Here is a 22,823-nt window from a genome sequence, read left to right on the forward strand (position 1 = left end):
CTATTCTATTGCAGTACTTCTCTACAGGCACTAGACAAGCTGTGTGTGTGTGTGCATTTGTACATCTATGTCAGCAATGGGTGCAACTTAGTGTATGTCTGCATCTTTAATCCAGTAATGTCTGAGTATACTTTACATCTGCTGACCTGCTCAATATTTCCAGACTGACAGTAGCCTAAAACGTGTATTCATTTAGCAGGCCAATCTTTACTGAGATGTTAATGAGATGCCAAGTCAAGTCAAAATGTATTTGTTTTTGTATTACATAATTAGTAAGACAGAAAAATAAATAACATAAGAAGACATGAAAGATCCAAGACCCCCAGTGAGCAAACCAACGGCGACAGTGGCAAGGAAAACTCCCTCAGAGCTGGAGGAAGAAACCTTGGGAGGAACCAAGACTCACAAGGGGGACCGACCCATCCTCCTCTGGTCAGAACTATTTATAAATTATTGATAAAAGTTACCAAACCATCTATACTGTTGAACTGCTCTGATCATAATCATATGGTATATAATATATCTATATGGTATATATAATATATATATAATATATATATATGGTATATAATAATCATGGTGTAGTATAACATAATCATGGCAGTGATGGTCAGAGTACTGAGAGTGGTAATATTAATAGTGGCAGATTAAGAGTCCAACTGTCTATAGATGTAAATGTGGTTTTAATTTTGTAATTTTATAGGCTTACTTCACTTTAGTCAATCTGGTGGTGGTTGAAAAGAAAAAATAGCATAAAAATAAAGCTGTATCATAATCAGTGACAGCAGAGTGAATAAAAACCAGCAATTATGAGTTTTGTTGATTTTACTATTGTTAAAATCTTTCAGAGCTTCAGACTGAACTCAGATTCAGACAGCAAGACATTTGTATGCCTGGACTTGGTCTTTATTTTGTGTGTGAAAATTCACATCTAAAGAATGACATTTCACAGTGGTGCTGCCAGTGAGCTGCAGGAATTACAGTGCTGTGAACATACACACCTGCAAGATGGTACTAATTTCTAATAGATGAGAAGCACATAACATCCATTTACACCTGAGGGTTGAACTCTAAACCTGGGTTTAAACCTAACCTGTTTTACACATACCAAAATGCACTGGGCCTAAGCGGCCCAAAAGCATTCAGTGTGATGCTCACTTTACCACTGAAGAATCATGTCAGTGATCAGGCTTTGGGGAAACCCAGCCCAGGTGATTATGCAAATTAGTACGTTTGCTTTTTAAGAACAATTTGTTAAGCACTCTCTGATGTTCAGCTTTTTCTAAGTGATTTGTAGGGAACTGCTGAGACTCTTGTTTAGGAACAAACTCAGTCTAAAATAAGGCCTCGGTCTGACTCTGGCGCCGCCTGGTGGTCCCTCTGTATCACTGCCACTGATTCTGCTTTACGCCAGAGATCCAGACTGCTGACAACCGGAAGGCGGTTAGTGAAGCTTCTCGTTTGTCCCTGTATCTGTTTCCAGCGATCCGGTGTCGCAGTGCTCCACATCCACAGCGGGGTGCGGGCACTCCTTCGACTGAAATGTCTAAGATGGATATATTAAACTCCTATTTGACCGAGCGCTTGTCCGTAGCCGTGAGGGAGATTTTGGAGGCGGTGGAAGCCACAGTGACGGAGTACCGCCAGGAGACCGAGCAGACCCGGATCGAGAACGACAAACTCCGGGAGCAGCTGAGGGAAGCGCTGTGCAGGGCCGAGGCAGCAGGACGAGCTAAACGAGGTAAACCGCTGCACTCGCTTAGTGGGGCCACGAAGTGCGGTTCATGCTGGACTGTAGGGGGATTTAAGTCTGAAATGAAAAGAGACTCGGAGTTCCAGCCTTTGATGCTCTAGCAGCCGAGCCAATCACAGAGCGCGTCTGCGGTCACATGACCGCTGCTAGCGTCAAAATACAAATAAAAGTCCCACTTTAAACATCCTGTTTTTCTTACCTTTAACAGGAAGTTTGGACTCTTAAAAGAAAAACTTGTTTAAAGAGAATTAAACTGTTATATTGAGCATGTATTTACTTAAAAGGCATGATAATCAAATAGGAACCCTGGCTGTTAAGATGTGTAAGCCTTGATAGGGTGTAGATATATATTTATTATTATCATTATCATTATTATTATTATTATTTTTTTTATTTTTTTTATTTTTTTTTTTATATATGATTAAGCCTTTCCTACCCAAAGTAAAACATTTCCACAACATACACAATATATACATAACATATAATTATTTGTCACTATGCAATTTATGCTTGTGCTGTTGTCTATTGTATTCTCTCTATATGCATAACCAGTCTAAATGTCACCCTGATATCTGCAGTTGATTGAGAAGTACTGAAACTATTCCATGATACACTTTTTTGTGACAATATTTATCACACTAATGATAACCTCCTTAATGGTGACCTTTATACTATATCTGTAAATAATATTGTTATTGCTTTTTTTCTTCTTTTTATTTATATTGTAAATATATAGTGGTCATTTATCTACATTTTTGCATGAGTGTCTTGCTATCCCTTTTCTGGTGTGGCACTGAGAATTTTTCCACTGTGGGACTAATAAAGGATTATCTTATTTTATCTTATATACCTAAAGTTCATATATAATAGTGACTCACTCTCAGTTCCTTTTACCATTGGTTTTTCTCTCCCTGTCTAGAAACAGTCCACAGTGCCTCTAACTCTGTCTCAGAAGAAATCTCTCCCTGTGAGCCACAGTTATGGAACTCCAGCCTGGAGAAGAAAGAAGAACTGCAAGAGGTGCAGGAGGACCAGAATCAAGGCCATGGATGGAGCAATAGTTCAGTAACAAATGAGGAGAGCCCACATACGCTGGTACCAGTTTGCAAAATAGAGGGAGATTCTTTGAAAGAGGGATCCCACGCAGAGACGCTAACCTCTGCAGGACACCAATCCGAGCAGGACTTGGATGTGTCCTTGCCTATTGTGAGACTGCATAAGGTAAAGATTGAACCGGAGGAGACAGAAGTTCCAGTGTCTTTGCCAGACACTGATGTTTCTTTATACTTGGGGTATTCCTACAGCCCTGAAATCTCTCAAAGGACACTCAGCCCCAGCAGAGGCTGCCACAATACCTCTCTTTCAGATGCACAGATGGCCGAAAGAGAAGGGTTTCACATCACGGCTCATCAGATACAATCAGGTTGCTCAGACAAAGTGACTGATGAAGTCCATGGAGATGCACAGTATAAGTGCTCCCAATGCAGGAAGACATTCAGTGAGCTGAAAAAGCTAGAGACTCACCAGCAGGCTCATGAGAGAGCCTTCGGCTGCAACTGGTGCAGCAAGGGCTTCCACAAGTCATCTGACCTCCGGCGACACCTGTGCACGCACACGGGTGAGCGTCCATACTGTTGCACCTGGTGCGGCAAGGGCTTTTACAAGTCAGCAGACCTCCGACGGCACCTACGCACGCACACGGGAGAGCGGCCGTACCGCTGCACCTGGTGCTCCAAGAGCTTCAGCCAAAGGAGCAACCTGTGGAGGCACGTGCGCATCCACACAAGAGAGAAGGCCTACTGGTGCTTGGGCCGCCCAAAGGCCCACATATCATAGGCACTGAGCAACATGTGGACCATCTGATGGGTCCTGAGGACCAGTTTCGGAACCGCTGCTCTAAAAAGTAGAAAAGAAAATTCATTTTAAAGCCAATCTCATTTAATGTCTTGAGAGAAATTATTTAAAAGACTTTCTTTATACTGTGCTCATGAGGAATGAGGAATATGATGAGAGTGGATAAATTTTTTGACCAGTGGTAAATAAAAATAAATAAACATCTGAATTCAGAGTTGATTTATGTGAAATAGACTGTTGTTAAGAAATATTTAGAAGAATGAAAGAATCGTCTACATTAGTGATGTTTAATCTGTTTTCCGAAGCAGATGCATGCTGATTATATGGGGGAGTTTTGATGGTAACTCATAAGAAAACAAGAATTTGTCTTTCCTAAATACACAATAAATCGGACTAAATATGACCAAGGTCCTTATAAAACATTTGTATGCATGGATTTCACATTTAAGTAATGATTTACAAACAAAAATGTCAGCTAGATTATCGCACATTTCCAATGGGATGTACGAACATTTCGTAGTAGTGCTGCAGGCATTGCAGTGTGTGATCTGTGAACATCCACACCTATAAGATGGTACCGATATCTAGTAGATGACATAAGCCAGTCTTTCCCTGGCAATAACGTCTACTTACAACTGACGGTTGAACTCAATTCAAATAATTTTAATAAAACTCAGTGTCAAATATATTTAGAAAACATACAGGTAACATTTGTGGCTATCCTACTGTAAATAAGCTGTGCTGTAAAAAATGTTGCTCACTTTTTAAGAACAATTTATTAAACCATCCTTATTGTGATCTAGACCTCTTTTCTGTGCCATAAATGCACATTGCACAACTACAACCCTTTCACAATATTGGGCAACATACTGTATATAACAGCGGCATTAGTGTTTTCCTCAGATCAGCATATGTACATATTCACATCATATTTGAGCTACTTTTACAGTGGATTTTATTATAGTGTTTACTTGTCTTTATTGGTATCTTCCCTTACGATCCTTTTCAAACACTTTTCAGCAGTCTGTGTTCATGTCTATTCTGTTTATGATGGTTTACATCATACATGTGTGCACCAAGATCAGACACCAGACACTCTCTGATGTTCAGCTTTTTCTAAATGATTTGTAGGGAACTGCTGAGACTCTTGTTTAGGAACAAACTCAGTCTAAAATAAGGCCTCGGTCTGACTCTGGCGCCGCCTGGTGGTCCCTCTGTATCACTGCCACTGATTCTGCTTTACGCCAGAGATCCAGACTGCTGACAACCGGAAGGCGGTTAGTGAAGCTTCTCGTTTGTCCCTGTATCTGTTTCCAGCGATCCGGTGTCGCAGTGCTCCACATCCACAGCGGGGTGCGGGCACTCCTTCGACTGAAATGTCTAAGATGGATATATTAAACTCCTATTTGACCGAGCGCTTGTCCGTAGCCGTGAGGGAGATTTTGGAGGCGGTGGAAGCCACAGTGACGGAGTACCGCCAGGAGACCGAGCAGACCCGGATCGAGAACGACAAACTCCGGGAGCAGCTGAGGGAAGCGCTGTGCAGGGCCGAGGCAGCAGGACGAGCTAAACGAGGTAAACCGCTGCACTCGCTTAGTGGGGCCACGAAGTGCGGTTCATGCTGGACTGTAGGGGGATTTAAGTCTGAAATGAAAAGAGATGAAGTTGCAGCATCGCAGGAGCAGTTCAGACAGCTGCAAAGCATCTGGCTGAGATCCCAGTAGACTCCAGATGCAGAGCTCCAGGCTCCAGGTTTCGGAGCTCCAGAAGCAGAGCCAATCACTGAGCGCGTTTGTGGTCACATGACCACTGCTAGAGTCAGGGTAAAAATAAGAGTCCCACAATAAAAACCTTGATTTTCTTATTTATAAACGGGAAGCTGCTCTCTTAAAAACAAAAGCAAGGGCATTGTGAACATGCTGTAAGTTAAAAGCATGATCTATGAGTGAAACATTGCGTACAGGCTAAAAGGAGCCCTGACTGTTCAGACATGTAAGCCCTGGTAGGGTGTAGATGTTCAGTACTATTAAAATATGCGGTGTAATACATTTATAATATGCATTTTACTGTAAACTAATGAGTGGATATATATGCTACAAACTATTTTTTTATTTTAGTGCTATAAGGGGTATAGGAATATTTTCTGGCTATAAATTCATCAAATAATGTTAAAAACAGGGTGTGTCCCAAATGCATACTAATTATTAATACTAACTAGTTTTTGAGTACGAAATATGTAGTATCGATAAAACTGCCAAGGTTCAGTATACAGAAATATCCCAGATACGTAATCAGAACCAGATGATTTTTGAGTGCGGTTGTGATGGACACAATTATTCCACAATGCAATGCAAAATGGGAAGAGAGGAGCTACTTACGTCTGGAAAAATGACTAGAAAGTTGCACATACCGATGCAAGTGCAGCAGCAAAGGCCACTGGAGAACTTGCAGTAGCATATGTTGGAATAGCAACGCTTCATCACTTCCTCTTAGTACAAAAACAGTACCAACCTCCCAAACCCACATAATTAAGATTAGTATATAGTCTATACCCTATAGTATTAGTGGGTAGTAGGAAATTGGGAAGCAGCCACAGTTTCATTAAGAGCATGAGCATGTTAATAAATGAGGCCAAACAGCACCCCCTCGCACCCCTTGCTTGCGTGTGTAGGGTGTTTCTTTAAATTTCCCCAACAAGGGTGCTGTGAGCACTTGTTGCACCCCTTTCGTAAATCCACATCAGACTACGCTTTTGTAAAGGCAAATTCTGATGTTAGGAGAAAAAGCACTGTTTAACTTGACCTAGTGATAAACTCACAATGAATGGATCCATAGAAATGTTCCAATATTAATGAAATTGAAAAAAAAGTTATGTAAAGTACAACAGGCAGCCCATTTTGAAACATTATTAAAGAATTTTGTAATGACAAACAAACCAATACATTTACACATTACACATTACAGTTAGTAAAAAGTAATGGTTTAGCCTGGACAGATGTTGGCTAAGTTGAGCAGAAAATGAGCAGGTTATGGAGCTTGTAATATATGGGCAAGGAAAAAAATGCAAGTTATATGGACACTTTGAGAAAGAACAGGCAGGAAATGGTAAAAATAAATGAGAGCAATAAGATAACCACATAATGTGCTGACAGCCTACTTGTTACTATGCATTTTATGGGTATGCTGGTTGTTATTTACAGACTCACCATATTCATATGCATAACTTGTCTTATCATGTCTTCTTTATTATGCTTATGTTTGTTTTGTGTTTCATGGTATAAAATATTCTTTTCCCATTGGTTTTCCTCTCTCTGTCTAGAAGCAGTCCCCAGTGCCTCCCAGTCTGTCTCTGAAGAAATCTCTTCCTGTGAGCCACAGATTTGGAGCTTCAGCCTTGAGAAGGCAGAAGAACTGCAAGAGGGGCAGGAGGACCAGAATCAAAACCATGGATGGAGTGAAGGGTCAATGAATGAGGAAAGTCCAAATGCACTGGTACCACTTTACAAGAAAGAGAGAGATACTTTGAAAGAGGGATCCCACACAGAGTCGCTAACTTCTACAGGCCCTCAAGAGCACCACTCTGAGCACCACTCTGAGCAGGACTTAGATGTGTCCTTGCCTATTGTGAGACTGCACAGGGTAAAGATTGAGCCAGAGGAGACAGAAATTCCAGTTTCTTTGCCAGACACTGATGCCCCTTTACACTTGGGCCATTCCTACAGTCCTGAAACCTCTCAGACGACGCTCAGTCCCAGCAGAGGCTGCCACAACACCTCTCTCTCAGATGCACAGATGGCCGAAAGAGAAGGACTTAACATCACGGCTCATCAGATACCGGCAGGTTCCTCTGAGAAAGGGACAGACGAAGTACATGGAGATGCACAGTATAAGTGCTCGCACTGCAGGAAGACGTTCAGTGAGTTGAAAAAGCTACAGACCCACCAGCAGGCTCATGAAAGGGCCTTTGGCTGCAACTGGTGCGGCAAGGGCTTTTACCAGTCAGCCGACCTCCGGCGGCACCTGCGCACGCACACGGGTGAGCGGCCGTACCGCTGCACCTGGTGCTCCAAGAGCTTCAGCCAGAGGAGCAACCTGCGCAGGCATGTGCGCATCCACACTGGAGAGCGCCCCTACCAGTGCACGCTATGTTCACGGAGCTTTAGCGACGGGCACACTCTGAAGAAACACCAGCGCAAACACTACGAAGAGCGTTACTGCTGCTCACTCTGTGATCAGAGCTTCACAGTGGCCCGGTCACTACAGCTTCACCTGCTAAAGCAACACCTGATAGAACAAAGACAGTAAAAGTAAATGCATTTGTACACCACATGGGATATGTATATCTGGTATATATTTATATGCATACCAAACTTACTGGAAGACTAAACAGAAATAATCAGGGTTGTCTTGGTAGAAAGTCCTCCTAAGAGGGACCTTAGTAGAGCAACGAAATCCTAGTTTCGGTGCTCAGGCAGCCCAAAAACGTCATGAGCAAAGAGCAAAAATACGGACTGCCTGGTGAACAGTTTGAGATTTTTAAATTTAAAGACTTATAAAGATTGTATGGATGAAAAGATTGTATGGATTGTTGAGCAGTCATGTGTGAGCAGTGGTGTAAGACATTCAGTACACCTCATGTAAATTGTTATCTTTTTAATACTTGAAGGGTTTAGTTACAAAATGCATTAAAGGGTTAATCCACCGATTTGTAATCATTTCTGCATAATTCAGTCCTTAAGATTTAACTAAAGTCATCAGAGTGATTTGATGTGAAGCGCTCTGTTGTAAAGAAATTGTCAGAAAAAGTCAGAAGTGTCCGTATTAGTGGTGATGAACCTGATGTGTTGAAGCATTTAACCCCTCTAAAAGGTACCTGGCAGGAAGCTGTTGCGTGAAATGGTTACGAATGTGTTTCCTGTTGGCAGAGGTTTTGCTTTGAGAAGACTTTAGCATTTGTGCAGGGTTGTAAAGAAAAAATAGAAAAAATATATGTTTAAAAATTCAATATATATTTTTCATTTTATTCTATATTGGGGGGGGGTAATTTATTAGTTATGTTTGGTATAATTATTATTACAAATGCTCACTGGTTATTTTGGACAGCAAATAAAGCCTGGTAAAGAAGTCAGAGTTGATTTTAAAAATTGTTGATTGACATGTTTTAATCTTAGGGATGAAACTATGCAGAAATTTTGAAAATTCATTGGATTCCCCCTTTTTCATTTAACCATTTTTCATTACATTTTTCCAGTGTAAAAACTAAGCTGTTGCAAGTGGACTTTAAACACACAGGATATTTCAGTCATTGTTAATTCTGCTGTACATGGTTTTGGAATTAAACTCTTCATATACAGCAATATCAATATTTGGTCTTCCTGTGAGTTCAGTTAATAGACTACTGTGATCTAGACCTTCAGATGCCAGAGGCCTGAAGTTTAAGGCATTTACAGATTTTTGTTGCTGGGTTGTTGTGGGTGTGTTTGTGAGCCAGACTGAGTCAAATGGGGAAACTCAAACAGGAAAGCATCATAAACGAAAACTGTGAGCAGTTGCTTGTCTTCTGTAAAAGTAGTACACATAGGGAATATGGACAGTGATTAAGAGCAGCTCACTGAGATAATTATGCCAATAGCAATTTAAGAGCATAATGAAGGAAAGGCTAAAATTATCCAGCTAGTGAATAAGCAAGCTCTTTCTTTGTTAGCAGGTTAGCCAACTACTGTTGATTTGTAGCCTATAAACTCAAGGCATCAATAAACTGAAAGTAGACTAGCGCCCCAGTGTTCTGGCACTTCTCTTTTCTGCCTTGTGCATCATTGGAGGTTGTTGATTTACTTTTAATCAATTTAATTTACACATATTATATGTATATATTTTTAAATAGTTAATATGTTCATTATGTAAAAACTTCCAAAGCTCAAATTACTCAAGGCCTTGTACAGTACTTGGCCCATAAGCTTCTGCCTTTGAGTGATCCACAGACGAACACAATTTTAAGAAGCAAGATCCAGGCCTCAGATATAAGAAAGTTCATATTAAAGGCTAAAAGGATGATCCATGTTTTAGCACAGTATGACACACTGCTAACCATCAAATCCCTTTTTGTAGAGATAACGGTGCGCTGTGGGCTATGTGGCGCTGTGCAGTGCTCGCTCCAGCCTGTAGGTGGCAGTCATTTCCTCCTCATCACATTATTGGAGGAAGAAGAACAGCGCTAACAAGAAGATATAACGAGCTAGCGCTAGCTGTTTCCTCCGCTACCCACCGTTGAGTAATTTAATTAAATAAAAGCAGAATAATCTGCAGAAAGAAAACGTCGAAAATGACCAAACTACAGCTTCTGCACCGCGCGCTAAACGAGCGGCTGATGGCGGCGGTGGAGCAGATTATGGAGATGGTGGGCGGCACGGTGCTGGAATACGAAGAGGAGACGGTTCGGGCGCGGAAAGAAAACGAGGTCCTGAGACGGAGGCTGAGATGGATGGAGGGCGAAACTCCCACTGACTGGCCAGGTAACGTTAGCCCAGCCTGGGTGTTCGGCTACGGGTAAAAACGGTCGAGGCTGAAGGCGGTCCAATTCAAATGGCTCAGTCCACCTTAAATGATGCAGCGGGTCCGTTCAGGCTCGTTATACGCGCTTCAATGTAGCTGCTGCACCATTTAAGGTGGAACTGAGAAGTTGAGTGGAGAAAATTGAGATGTGAGTAAGTAGCACTAGCAAACTTGGGTTGTGTGGAAGACACGACCTAAGATGCCCTCAGTACCACAGGAACTTTGCCCTGTTTACATCCTTACAATGACCTGGATGCGCGCTTTGCTATTTGCCAGTGCTAGCTAGCGAGATGGCTAGCGAGATGGCTAGCTAGCAGCTTATATACGGTTAGCAGTAGTTAAATCGGCTAACCGTGTATAAGCTGTGCAGAAATGTCTTCTGCTTTTTATACCTTGGTCGAATTTAATGCTTTTTGTTTTGGTGGTTCACGTTTTTAACACCCTGTATCACAAGAACGCTGCCATACAGTGCTGTAAAGTAACGGTGCTCTCCTGAAGAACGTAGCACCAGCCAGTATAGGGGGATGCGTTTCGCTCCAAAAGTGACCCGGTTTATGTCCCTCCTAGTCCTGCTCCCTCTATGGTCCACAGGAAGTAACATTTCCAGGTACGTTGCCAGTGAAATAAATGACAGTAGAGACTTTGCAGGTTTTAAATGGCCATCTCACAGCATCCATTGTATTACTGGACTTTGGCTTGTTAACACTAAAGTGAACCTCCTTCCTTTTACTTATTTGTGGAAGGAGAGGACTGGTAGTGGACCTGTCTAATGTCTAACAACAGGAATAGACATAAACATACATATTTATATTTAGCTCCATTCTCTCTCTCAGACTATACCTGTCTCATAAATGTACATATCAAGGAATTTCCACAGATCCCTCCTGTCTTTGTATATTCTGTATTTTGTGTATATTTTGTTTGTATTTATTTAATATAATTTTTATATAACTATATTTTAATATTTTTAGGATGTATGTAGTTTTGTCCTCCTGTAGAGCATCAACCTGAGCCTCACCACAAGCATTTCAATGCGTAAATGTCCTGACATGTTGTGCAAATGACAAATAAACCTGAAACTGAAAACTAATCTTCCACCTGGACTTTCTTGTAACTTCCACAATTTCTCCTTTACCCTTGACTTAATTGATCAGCCAGTTGGATTTTTCTAACTGATGGTTTTAAGCTTTTAAACTAAATGAAAGGAAATTGTAATTTTTTTTATTTCCGGCTGAACCATTGCCCTAAAAGTCAAGAAATCCTGCTGCAGGTTATCAGGGCTATCATGTTGATTCCTTTTGTGTTTTTTTTTTTTTTTTTTTTCCTATCTCAGATGACATTGAAGCTTCTGGGTTTGAGCAGCCTGTTACAGTGGAAGATGAATCTGTACTAAACTGCCTGCCGATCAAAATGGAGCCCATTGATGTCTCTGAGCTGCAGTCATTGCGACCTGACGGCGGCCTCGCAGCATCAGTACGCAGTGCCGATCTGGACACAGTCCATCCTGGGACCACTGAAAGCACTAATTCTGGTGTTTCCAACAATATGGTGTGGGACTCATCCCACAGTTATATGGCACCACTGGACTTTGACCCCACCATAGTGGCGCACTTGAGGGGAAGGGGCAGGAGTCAGAGGATGTCCTTTGCCTGTCCAGACTGTGGTAAAGTCTTTGGGAGGGAGCAGCGGCTGATGTTCCACATGCGCATCCACTCTGCTGAGAGGCCCTACACGTACCGCAGGCGCAAAGCATGTTTTTATGGGGACAAGAAAAGGAAGAAGAAACTTCATGGCCTTTCCAAAGTATATGTGAGTTTTACAGCTTGATTTTGCATATTATTAGTTTGTGCATTTATAATTATGACCAACAAAAATGACTTGCCATGAGCAAGTCAAGAGCACAATGAACCATAAAGTACATTTACATGTAAGGGATTTATCAGATACTCTTATCCAGAGCAACTTTCAAACGTGCTTTATTATTTACACAGAAAATATCCTTAGCTAATTTATATAGAATAGAATATAAAAGATACCTCAAGTTTAAGTGCTGCCAAATACAAAAGTCAGTACGGATACCTAGATGAACAATGCTCACATAGTACACTTGCCAGGATGTCAAATCAAGTAAGAGTCGAGTACAATTGTAAGCCTTTAATAAGTGCAGGATAAGTACTGGTTTAAGTACTCTTGAAAGAGCGGAGTCGTCAGTCTGCGTTTGAAGACGGTAAGCAAATCTGCCATTCAGACATCCAGGGGAAATCAGCACAGAAGGAGGCCTGGATGCTTGCCTCCTCAAATCAAAGCATGGAAGACATGTGTCAGTCCTTACCCTCCAAAAAATCGTATGCTGTCTGTTCAGCTCCTCTCTTTTTATTTTATTATTATTACGTGTTTGTAGATATGACTTAGAAGACTGGGTGCTTTGTAACAGAGACCATTATGCAAAAAAGTCAATCTTCTATTTCAATTTATAGTAGAGCTGGGCTTTTCTAAGCATATAGAATGCACATTTTATTACAAACAATGTCATTAGATGAATGAAGATGTTAAATATGATACACTGTACTCAGTACTGGAGAGTATCTGAATAGTGGTTTTTAAGAATCTGTTGCTAATGATGTATTTAGTCTGTGATTACATGTATTGTGATAAATATTGTAAAAAATGTATTTTTTGCTCTAAATTATAAATTGCATGCATATCTTCATGTACTATTGTAAATTCTTACCAATCAATTATTGGGCCTAGAAATTTTTATAAATTTGTTATTTTTATGTTAAGGGAAAATTACATTTATTGGGAAACTTGTTAACGCTTGCGTCTTGTCACATCTAGCCATCAAGGCAGTTTGTGGAGGATATGTCCGATACATCAGAGCAGACAGAGTGGAGTACTGGATCAGCTACGATCAGTGCTCCAATGCCAACTGCTCCCAGTGCCCCGGAAGCAGAGCCAGACAAGGCCAGCGATGATACTGGCAGCAGCAAGCATGCAGAGGCAGGCCGCAAAGGCAGGGCAGCAGAAATTGGAGCAAATATGCCTCGGTGCCTGGAGTGTAAAAGAGTCTTTAAGAGAAGATCACAGCTGGCAATGCACATGAAGAGCCATGGGAAACTACTGGCCAGTCAGAAAGAGCAGGAAGGCAACGACAAGACAGACAAGAAATCACAGCAGCATCCTAAGGTAAAACACCTTTACATGCGCTTTCTAGTGAGGAATGAAGGACAAATCTTTATTTGGCATTGCATTATGCATGTGACCATTTTGGACCATTTTCTCAGGAATGAGACGGGTGTTATTAGGGATCCAGGCGTTACCTGTGACTGTGCACAAACACATTACCCCATCCCCCAGGGACAACAATGCATTATGTAGTTATAATATTGCAGTATCGTTATATGTTTTGCAATCAGTGTCAATTTTTTATTAGTTTACATGTAAAGGTTGGTGTCAGACAGTGGTTCAGTTTGTGCTGTGTTTAAACCCCGACCGTTAGTGTTGTCTTGTTATTACTACGAACAGCTTTCCTAAAATTATTACCAAAAAAAAAAAAGCTAAATATCATCTTGCTTACAGTATAATATGTTATACAACGGCTGATAATATAATAAACATATAATACAAATAAAAATATAATTATTTTCCAAACTGTTGTAAAAAAGCAGTAGACCATTTAAGATTGTGTGTTCTTGTGAAATAACACCGTCTTGGGTTCGTGTCTACACAGCCCAAATACACGGAGCGTTATAGATGTTAAGACATCAAATGGAAGGTCAGCCAACATGAGCAAGAAAACGTCTTCTTGCACTCAGAGCACTGAAATGATACTGGTTTCTGAAATAAATATACATATAAATGAAAAATGTGTGTGTGTGTGTGTGTGTGTATATGTGTGTATATGTGTGTGTATATATATATATATATATATATATATATATATATATATATATATATATATATATATATATATATATAAATTGGTATATTTGTGCATATGTAATGCTAAGTCTATTATTTCAAATGTGAAAACATTTGTTCCTTAATATTTTTCATTTTGTTTCAGAAAACAGTATCAATACAAAATGAGACTGCGGTTGAAAAGGGCAAAGCGGGAGGCCATGCTTCATTTCAGTGCTCTGAGTGCAAGAAGATATTTTCTCGCTCAAGTTGGCTGACCTTCCATTTAAAGTCACACCAGCAGGAACATGCGTTAGAGCTCAAGGAGCAGAAAAAGAAGCAGCTTTCAAGTAACAAGACTGAGAAGAGTATCTCCCAAGTCTCGACTCAGGTAGCTTCAGTGCTTAAATGGCCTTTTTAACATTCAGTATCTAAGCCAGAACTTCACTGTAGAGCCAAATCACTCTGCTTTTGCTTTTTGCTGCTTTTACGTAATTAAATGGGGTTCTGTTCTGTTGAGAGAGTACAGATGACTGCATGTGAAGAGCTGGTTGAATGACCCAAACTTTATCTACACATTTAGTTATTCTTCTGTGTATTCTGATGAAATGTAAATAGTAGTATATGCATTTGTATTGTAGTTAACATATTTGATTAATTTTCAATATTTTTATTCCATGTGCTGACAAAGGATAATGCAAAGGAGGCGGGTCCTGAAAATGGCAGAGCTTGTACCCTAAAGAAAATCTTTGAATGCCCATACTGTGATAAGGTTTTCAGCCGTGAAGGGTGGTTGGCACCACACATTCGGAACCATACAATCCAAAAAAGAGATCCTCTTCCAAAGATCTTGCCGAACGCTTCTAAGAAAAAATACCGTCGAACTATCCCTCAGGTTGGTTTCCTTTTATTTATGCCATTCACTGTACACACAACGAGGCCCGGATGGTGTCATCATAAAGACATTCGCTTTGCTTTCTTACGCTGCGTGAACACTGACTTTGATGTACAACTCCTTGAATCTCAACTCAATCATTATGTATCACCATGTACACCAATCAGCCATAACATTAACACCACTGAAGTGAAGTGCATCACATTGATGATCTGCTTCCAGTGACACCTGTTAAGGGTGGGATATATTAGGCAGCAAGTTCTTGAAGGTGATGTGTTGTTAAAAGCATGAAAAATTGGCAAGCATAAGAATCTGAGCCACTTTGCTAAGAAGTAAATTGTGTGCTGGATGAGCATCTCCAAATCATCCAAATGGTGATGTTCTGTTATGGCTAGGTTGTGTGTGTGTGTGTGTGTGTGTGTGTGTGTAATATATATATATATATATATATATATATATATATATATTTATAATTATTATTATTATTTTTTATATAATATAATATAAATTTAACAGCTGTGAACATTGTTCTAATGATGAAATTGACATTTCATTAAATCTCTTTAGCTATCAAAAGAAGTCTCCCTTAAGGGAAAAATAGAAGAATTGAAAAATGGAAGAATTGAAAAGTCAGAAACTGGCATTAAACTTCCAACAGCAATGATTGTTGAACCTAATAAACTACCTTTGGAATCAGAAAGAGACTCAGAAGCCAACAGAAAAAGTAAGGAATCTGACAGAACAATATACGTATCCAGTGAAATCGCACAGGAATCGGAAAGGATCCCTCAAGAATCTACTGAAAAAGCAGGAGGCATGAGAAAATCAAAGAAAACGTTTCCGTGTCAGGAGTGTGGCAAGGTGTATCTGCTTGCTGGGTGGTTGAAAACCCACAAGAAGATTCACATAAGTGAGAAGATGCGAGGGAAGAGGCAACAGCAGCAGGTGATGGAAGAAGTTAGAGAAGAAACGGCCAAAGCACAGAACCAGAATCTTGCGGAAAAGATTACTGCGGACATTGTGGAAAAGAAGAAAAAAATAACTAAGAACCCTGTCGAGATGCAGGACAGTGCTGACAGCAGGCAGTCTGAGACCCAGGACACAGGTGCAATGGTATGGTATTGTTTTTTTGCTAAACATTGATATTTGAGCTGATAATTAAGATTAACATTTGTTTTGTGTTTTTTTTTTTTTTTTTTTTTTTGTATGTAACCATAATGATGTGAAATCGTGCATTTTTAAATAAGAGATTATTTATATATTTGTGCCTCTTCCTACTCTTAAGCCATCAGAAGTCCGCATGGAGAAGTCATCTGATGTCCAGGCAGCTGAAGCCAAAAATGAAAAATCGAATAAAACTAAACCTAAAATTGCTCGTTATAAATGTGAGCACTGCACCAAAGCCTACTCTAGAAAGAACTGGCTCAACATGCACATGGTTCGCCACCAAAAAACACTGCTGGCCTTGGAGGACCAAGTAAATGACAAGACACAGAAGAGTGATGATATACAGGTATTTGGTGTTGAAAAGCTTCATTAAAAGTTTTATTTCAATTGCTAGTGTTTGGGCATAACACCCTCCACTCCTTTCCTCCCTATTCATTTTCAGACACCACAGGAAGGTTCATCCACTGAGGATTCTTCCACACAAAATGGAAAAGATGGAGGTAAAGCTTCGTATCCCTGTCCCTTTTGCAATAAAGTCTTTCGACGAGGAATGCGGCTGATGGTGCACATGCAGGTCCACTCATGTGAGAAACCATACTCCTACCGACAGCGCAAAGAACAATTTTACGGTGACCTGACAAGATCCAGAGTCCCAGATACCAGCACCCAGGAGGTAGGAGAACTTATGATGAAACCCATGATGACTACAAAAGACTGCATGTCAGACCGACACCTTTGAGGAACGAGTTTTACCTTTTGTAAATAAATTGTTGGTACTGTCTGCTGGCACAAAGATGGTCATGTAAATGTTTTTTTTTTGTTGTTGTTTTTTTGTTTTTTTAAATATACACAAGTATTGTTTAAAAATTTTAGGAATAGCACCTCAGTGACCTAGTGAAGTTACCGGACATGTTAGGCTGGAGTAGACCATTTGAAGTTTTAAAATCTAGTTTTTAAAAAGTTTGCAAGTAAGCAATTCTAGCAGGACGCCCAGAAAGACACTACTTGTGCCTGCGCATGTACACAAATATCAGTGCTGGTCCAAGTGCTTTTGGATGCCCGTTTCTTTTGTTGTCTGAAGTGGACCACAGACAATTTTACAACCTCAGGAGTCCCAATAATTTCTAGTTTCAGCAATATGGATGCGGCAAAACGTGCATTTAAAAACAAATGTTGGTGGGTGTTTTAAAACATTGTTATTTGCCATCTAGCTTTAAGCATGGGTTAGCAAAGCTAACAGGCCATGTCTTGAATCCATTACATCCATTATCATCACAAATAAACAAAAAAAAAAGCCTACGGGCCCCAACACAGATCATTTGCAATTATACCTGCTTAATAAAGGGCTGTTTTACCTGCAAAGTGAGTGCCTTGACATCTCCGTTTGTTCCTCTGTTTACTTAAACCAGAATAAAATTAGCATGGTGGTCATTTATTCATTTATTTATTCAAAGTGTGTGGCCAGTAGACTTCTCTTGTCAAGAATTACTAATTGCAGACTTTCCTCCCTGCAGCCTGCGATAGAAAGCAGTGATGGGGATGGAGGATTCGCAGTGACTAGGAGTCATGCTGCAGTGTCCCAAGACCATACAAGTACTTCAGAGCCTATGGAATCCATTGAACCTCAATCAGTTTGCAGTGGCAGAAAACTCAACCTACTAACTCTGCATTCATCTGGTGCTGCTTCCAACCACACCATGAATCGACCAAGAACTGGTTCAAAATCAAGCAGTAGAACCACAAGCCCCTTCAGTTTGCAACCTAGAATTGTTTTAGAACCAATTACGGCTAAATACAAGACCTGGGCATCACCTGGAGAGTGTGATCTTAGATCGGTTAGTACTGAAACTAGTGCACATGAACTACAGCAACTCTCAAGTGTTCTAAATTACCCAGGAAATGACCATCTACAAAATCTACTTGAAAACCCAAACACTTTCAATGATTGCTCAAAGGCTTGTTCCGTTTCTGAGGCTTATGAAAATACATTGTACCCTGAAAGGCTGGTCGTCAACATAGAGCGCCAGCAGCTCACAGAAATTCAGCGCAGAATGTCAGAGGCTGGGCAAAAAGGTGGCGAGGTAGAAAACCTTGGTCATTCTTCGCTCGATGTCAAGCAAATGACCATCAACACTGAACCTGAACTTGGGCAAGTGGATGTTGAACATGCAGGAACATCTTTGTGTAACGTCTTGTCAAGTGTGAAACCAAGTTTCATTGGTATAGTTAATGACATCCCACCACACTCGATCAATGGCCAATCCCGGATTTCTGATGTGAATTCTGCTGATGTACTACTACCAGTTCCAGAATTGATTTCATCCGAATCCAACTCCATTGACTTGCAGCAAGTGGCTGACCCAGAGTTTGACTGTGTAACACTTTTAGATGTGGACAGTGGTGATGATGGTGATGATAATGATGACTGGTCAAATATGCCTGACAATCTAGACGAAAAGGAAACTTCAGCAGGAAGTGAAATGGATGCTGGACAGTTAGGTCTGAAAAGTGCCACCATCAATCAGTTGGTCCAGAATCCTACCAGTGTGAATATTCCTTTATGTAGTGACCTGCAAAATCAAGCCCTGCATCAAACTGCACCTGGAAAAGCCAGTAATGCTGCCCCAAATGTAGAGAGTATACTAAACAGGAGTGCCTGTGATGGTCCACTAGCTAACAGAGATGAGGTTTTGTCCACCTCTGTCCAACAAGCAGAAATCAAACTCGGGGGCCAGCACGGTGGTTCTACATGTGTGAACTGTGGTTTAAAGTTTGCTGGTAAAGCCTCTCTGTCACAGCACATGCGGATGCACTCTACTTCTGGACGTACAAGAAAGTCTGTCAACTTCAAGGCGTTCAAGAATAGAGCAATGAATAATGAAACCAAGATTAAACAACAGGTTGTTCACCTACAGGTATGCAACTTTATCAGAGAAGAAAAGCTGCCAGATTTTTGACGTAGCTTGTATTGTACAATATAAAAAAGTAGCTATTTTATAGCTTTTTAAATATTTTATACCTTAATTGTAATTCATTAGGAATTATACTATTGTGTTCATGCTGTCCATGTTCTATTAAACTTTCCTCTTTCTGAAGACGTCAGAAGCACTTCAAGACGCTTCGACTGACAACTGTGAAGTCTTTGAAGATATGACCTCCTCGACAGTGATGGAAATTAAAACAGTTCAATCATCTGGAGGTTACTCGGACATTGACGCAAGAAGCCAGAGCTCCAAAGAGGGCTCAGAAACACACCCTAGAAGCAGACGATCAAAGAAGGGACTGATGACTCTGCATTGCCAATTTTGTGGCAAAGCATGTAGGAAAATAGACCTGCACCTCAAGTATGATCACCCGAAGGAACCTGAGGTGATGGAAGCTTTGCGGCTTGGCAAAACCCCAGAAGAGAGGAAAAAGTTTTTGAGCCGTCTGTGCAGTAAGAAAAACTCAGAAAGCGAGGCACAGTCAATGTTCAGCAGTGATAAAGCAGACACTGCTATGGATAAAGACCTCGTTCATTGTCTGTTTTGTCAGGGGTCTTACAGAAGAAATCACTTTTGGAAACATGCTTTGAAATGTGAGCAGAAAACTACAGGGAAGGAGTTGACTCTGACTGAAGCTGCTAACAGTGGTCATACAAGAACTAGCCTGAAAAAAAGGCAGAGGGAGGTACAGAAAACCCCTAATCCAGAAACTGAGAATTCCATTAAAGGCTCTACTTGCAACGCAGCACACGAAACATTTCCCAAGTCAGTGAAGAATCCCAAGCCAGACGTTGATCCCAGCACTATACAGAAGTCTCTTTGTTCAGCTACACCTGGTCTGGGTGGTGGCAGTACTAATACAATGAAAACGTTTGATTCAAAATCATCATACATGCCAATTTCAGACATTCACAACAGCGTGACCGTGGAACCTGATATGGAACCAAATTTGCAGTCTTGCAATAGTGTTCCAGAAACTCACTCCACTTCTCATCTGCAATTAGCAATAGGTGACCCTTATTCAGCTCATCTCTTCCAAGATACTTTGATTGGTGATGTAGAGAAAACTGATCCTGAAGCAGCAAACCCTTGTGTTCTCGATCTTGATGGCAGCAAAAGCAGAGCCCCTAATCTAGAATCAGGTTGTTCACCAGTTCTGGATTGTGTTCCCAGTGAAACACAGCAACTCCTGCATCCAGAAATGGACATTAGTCATGTCAGTGAGGACACAGACAAAAATGGTGAAGATACTGGCTTTCGTTATAGACTTCTTGATTCAGATTGCAACACTGTAGTAAAGAGGAAATGGAATAGCCAGGACAGTGAGTTCAAAGAAGCAACGTCTAAGAGAAAGTGGCAAAGTGACCCCTCACAGGTACACAGTCCACTTTGTTAATTATTTCCTATGTGTATAGCCTAGCTTAGCCAACTTATTAAATGTATGCTGCTGTTGACACTACAACAAAAGTTGCATTTTACTGCGATGGAAATGTATAATTATATAATTTTCAGTTAGAATTTTGTTTGTTTTCTATAGCAAGCAACACATCGGACAATGGGTGTTATTAGAGTTTTGCTATTAAAGTGTTTCTGTTTCAGAAAACAACCGCATGGGTCTCCTACAAAGGTTTCATGAAAATATTAGTTGTCTTGAATAAATTGCTGGACTCTGCAATTAATATATAGTATATTTATATGAAAATAGTATCTTTTCTCCACTTTTGAAATGAACCCAGTAAAACTGTGTATATACATGCTACATTATTACTTTAATATAACTGTTTCCTGTACCAGCCTTTAGCTGAAGAGAATGCAGCATAAACAAGCATTATTCAAATCACACAAGTCTGGATTGCCAGCATTTCACCCAAATTCCACAATTCTGAAAACAACATGAAGGAAGAGCTAACTTCCATAAATATTTCTGCTCCTGTTGTAAGAAACCTTGCCGCCAATTGACACAGCATCGCCAATCAGTGCATCCTGAAAAAGCAGAGCTGGAAAAAGCCCCAAGTTGTAAAAGTTACTGGATCATCTGTGCAGCGAAAAGAAAACTTCTTGTTCAACATAGATGTCGGTAGAAGTATCTTACGGTCACCTGATTGACCTGCCATAGACATCTCAACTGAGGACTATCTGCTTTGCATTTTACTGTTGTGGGATGTTCAGTATGACGCCTGTTGCTAGTCCTCTATAGTGGCCCAAGTGTAAATATCCTAATATGGCAATGGATGACGTCCAGTTGCTTGCACAAGGTACCTGGCACCAAATCTTATGTCCAGCTTGTTATTTCATATTGAAACTTAAAAATCTGTTTGTCGTACCTTAGCAGAAGCCTTAAGTGAAGAACTGCTAAACACTAATGCACATCAGCAAGTCCCTGTAGCAACAAATAGGATAATCTTAATCCACAGTCCATGAGGTCTCTTGATTTAGACACTGGTCACTGTGCAAGAAAACCTAATGCCAGTACAGATTCTACAGGTTCTTCTTGGGTTCATGTGCTGAAGATTTCCCTCCAGACAACAGTCTCTAGTGAAATAAGAAGAGACCATGTGGCCAGTGGAACCGCACCTGCACCTCCCAAAGCCTATAATCCGACTGAACCTACCAAGAGTGAAGGCAAGACAGTCAAAGCTGAACGAAGCAGTGAACTAAAGTGATGCAAAACTCAAATGTGGAGAGGAGGAGAAGGAGCTCCCATGTTGAAACTCTGGTCAAATGTTTTCTGGTTATTATTTAATTAAATACAGTGATTCCATCAAATTCAGTTTTTGAATAACCTCAGATAAACCAGAAGCCTTATCACCAAAAGTTCCACAATCTCCAAAATTGAAAATAAAGAGCAATGTTTGATGAAAAGACAGTTAGGAATGAGTGTGGATGTATTGTGCTTTGGGGTTGTGTGCCATTGGCACAGGATGTATATGGAAAAATGGAATACCAATCAATTAAATACCATACATTTCTGGATGCAAGTGTGAAAACAGTCAAGAAAATAAAACTGAAAAGAGGCTGGTTTATGTGCTCCAAAGCAACTGAAAATTTACAGTGAATCCTTTGGAATAACCTTTACAATCTCTTGAATAGAATTAAAAACCTGGGAAGATCCTAAACGTTCTTCACAAGACGGCCCAGGAACATCACAGAGGTTGGACTTCTCCATGGAACAGCAGGCAGACTTCTCTAAAACAAGAGACTCTGTCTATCCCAAAAATGCAATCTGTGATATCTGCCAAAAGGGGGTGCTACTAAGTCATTAAGTACGACTTGGACCCTGCCCTAATTGTTCCTCCAGTACAACCTCAACCCAGTACAATTTCACTGCCAGTTACTGCTGAAATTATAAAATGTAACCAAGCAAAGAATTGCCAGCCGAACACTGTTGATTACAGAAAGAAAATATAATAATGATAGCCAAACTAAGTAATGGATGCTGAGCTTACTCACTGACAGGTTTGGAAACGGTTAAGGTAATACACAGACACAATAAATCACAATGCACTGTTTATGTGTATTTATTGTAATTTTGATATTATTTTACTGCTCCAGTGTAATAAATACGTACTGTTAAAATAAAAGGGTTTATATATACATTGTTATGATTGCCCAATACTGCACAGTACTATATTCCAATGGCATGAATAACTTTTTTTCTTCTTCTTTCTGAGTGAATCTTATTTTAAGCAGTGCATTTTTTATGTTTCATTTTAGAAGT

The 22,823-nt window shown here is 40.4% G+C and overlaps 4 protein-coding genes across 5 annotated transcripts in view; all 4 read left to right on the top strand.

Annotated features, from left to right (window-relative positions):
- The first annotated feature begins 1,415 nt into the window (after positions 1-1,415).
- On the top strand, positions 1,416-4,005 carry LOC140574197 (uncharacterized). Its single transcript, XM_072693949.1, has 2 exons — positions 1,416-1,741; positions 2,673-4,005. Exons 1-2 carry the CDS (start codon positions 1,543-1,545, stop codon positions 3,587-3,589), a joined length of 1,116 nt encoding a protein of 371 aa, XP_072550050.1. The 5' UTR covers positions 1,416-1,542; the 3' UTR covers positions 3,590-4,005.
- A 763-nt stretch (positions 4,006-4,768) lies between these two features.
- sgf29 (SAGA complex associated factor 29) overlaps positions 4,769-22,823 on the top strand; it is a 103,588-nt gene continuing 85,533 nt past the window's right edge. Inside the window, exon 1 of the mRNA XM_072694310.1 lies at positions 4,769-4,772. The gene's annotated coding sequence lies outside the window, so the exon portion shown is untranslated. The remainder of the gene's footprint in view (positions 4,773-22,823) is intronic.
- On the top strand, positions 4,857-8,955 carry LOC140574467 (uncharacterized). Its single transcript, XM_072694307.1, has 2 exons — positions 4,857-5,182; positions 6,927-8,955. The coding sequence occupies exons 1-2, from the start codon at positions 4,984-4,986 to the stop codon at positions 7,910-7,912; spliced, it is 1,185 nt and encodes a 394-aa protein (XP_072550408.1). The 5' UTR covers positions 4,857-4,983; the 3' UTR covers positions 7,913-8,955.
- On the top strand, positions 9,803-22,681 carry LOC140574464 (uncharacterized). 2 transcript variants are annotated; one of them, XM_072694301.1, is made up of 10 exons: positions 9,803-10,119; positions 11,493-11,968; positions 12,998-13,345; positions 14,226-14,450; positions 14,751-14,954; positions 15,522-16,067; positions 16,240-16,467; positions 16,564-16,794; positions 17,636-19,036; positions 19,218-22,681. In XM_072694301.1, exons 1-10 carry the CDS (start codon positions 9,930-9,932, stop codon positions 20,499-20,501), a joined length of 5,133 nt encoding a protein of 1,710 aa, XP_072550402.1. In that variant the 5' UTR covers positions 9,803-9,929; the 3' UTR covers positions 20,502-22,681. The 2 variants fall into 2 exon arrangements, with proteins under 2 accessions (XP_072550402.1, XP_072550403.1); XM_072694302.1 differs by lacking the exon at positions 14,226-14,450.

This window comes from Salminus brasiliensis, chromosome 12, assembly GCF_030463535.1.
Source record: "Salminus brasiliensis chromosome 12, fSalBra1.hap2, whole genome shotgun sequence".
Taxonomy (NCBI): domain Eukaryota; kingdom Metazoa; phylum Chordata; class Actinopteri; order Characiformes; family Bryconidae; genus Salminus; species Salminus brasiliensis.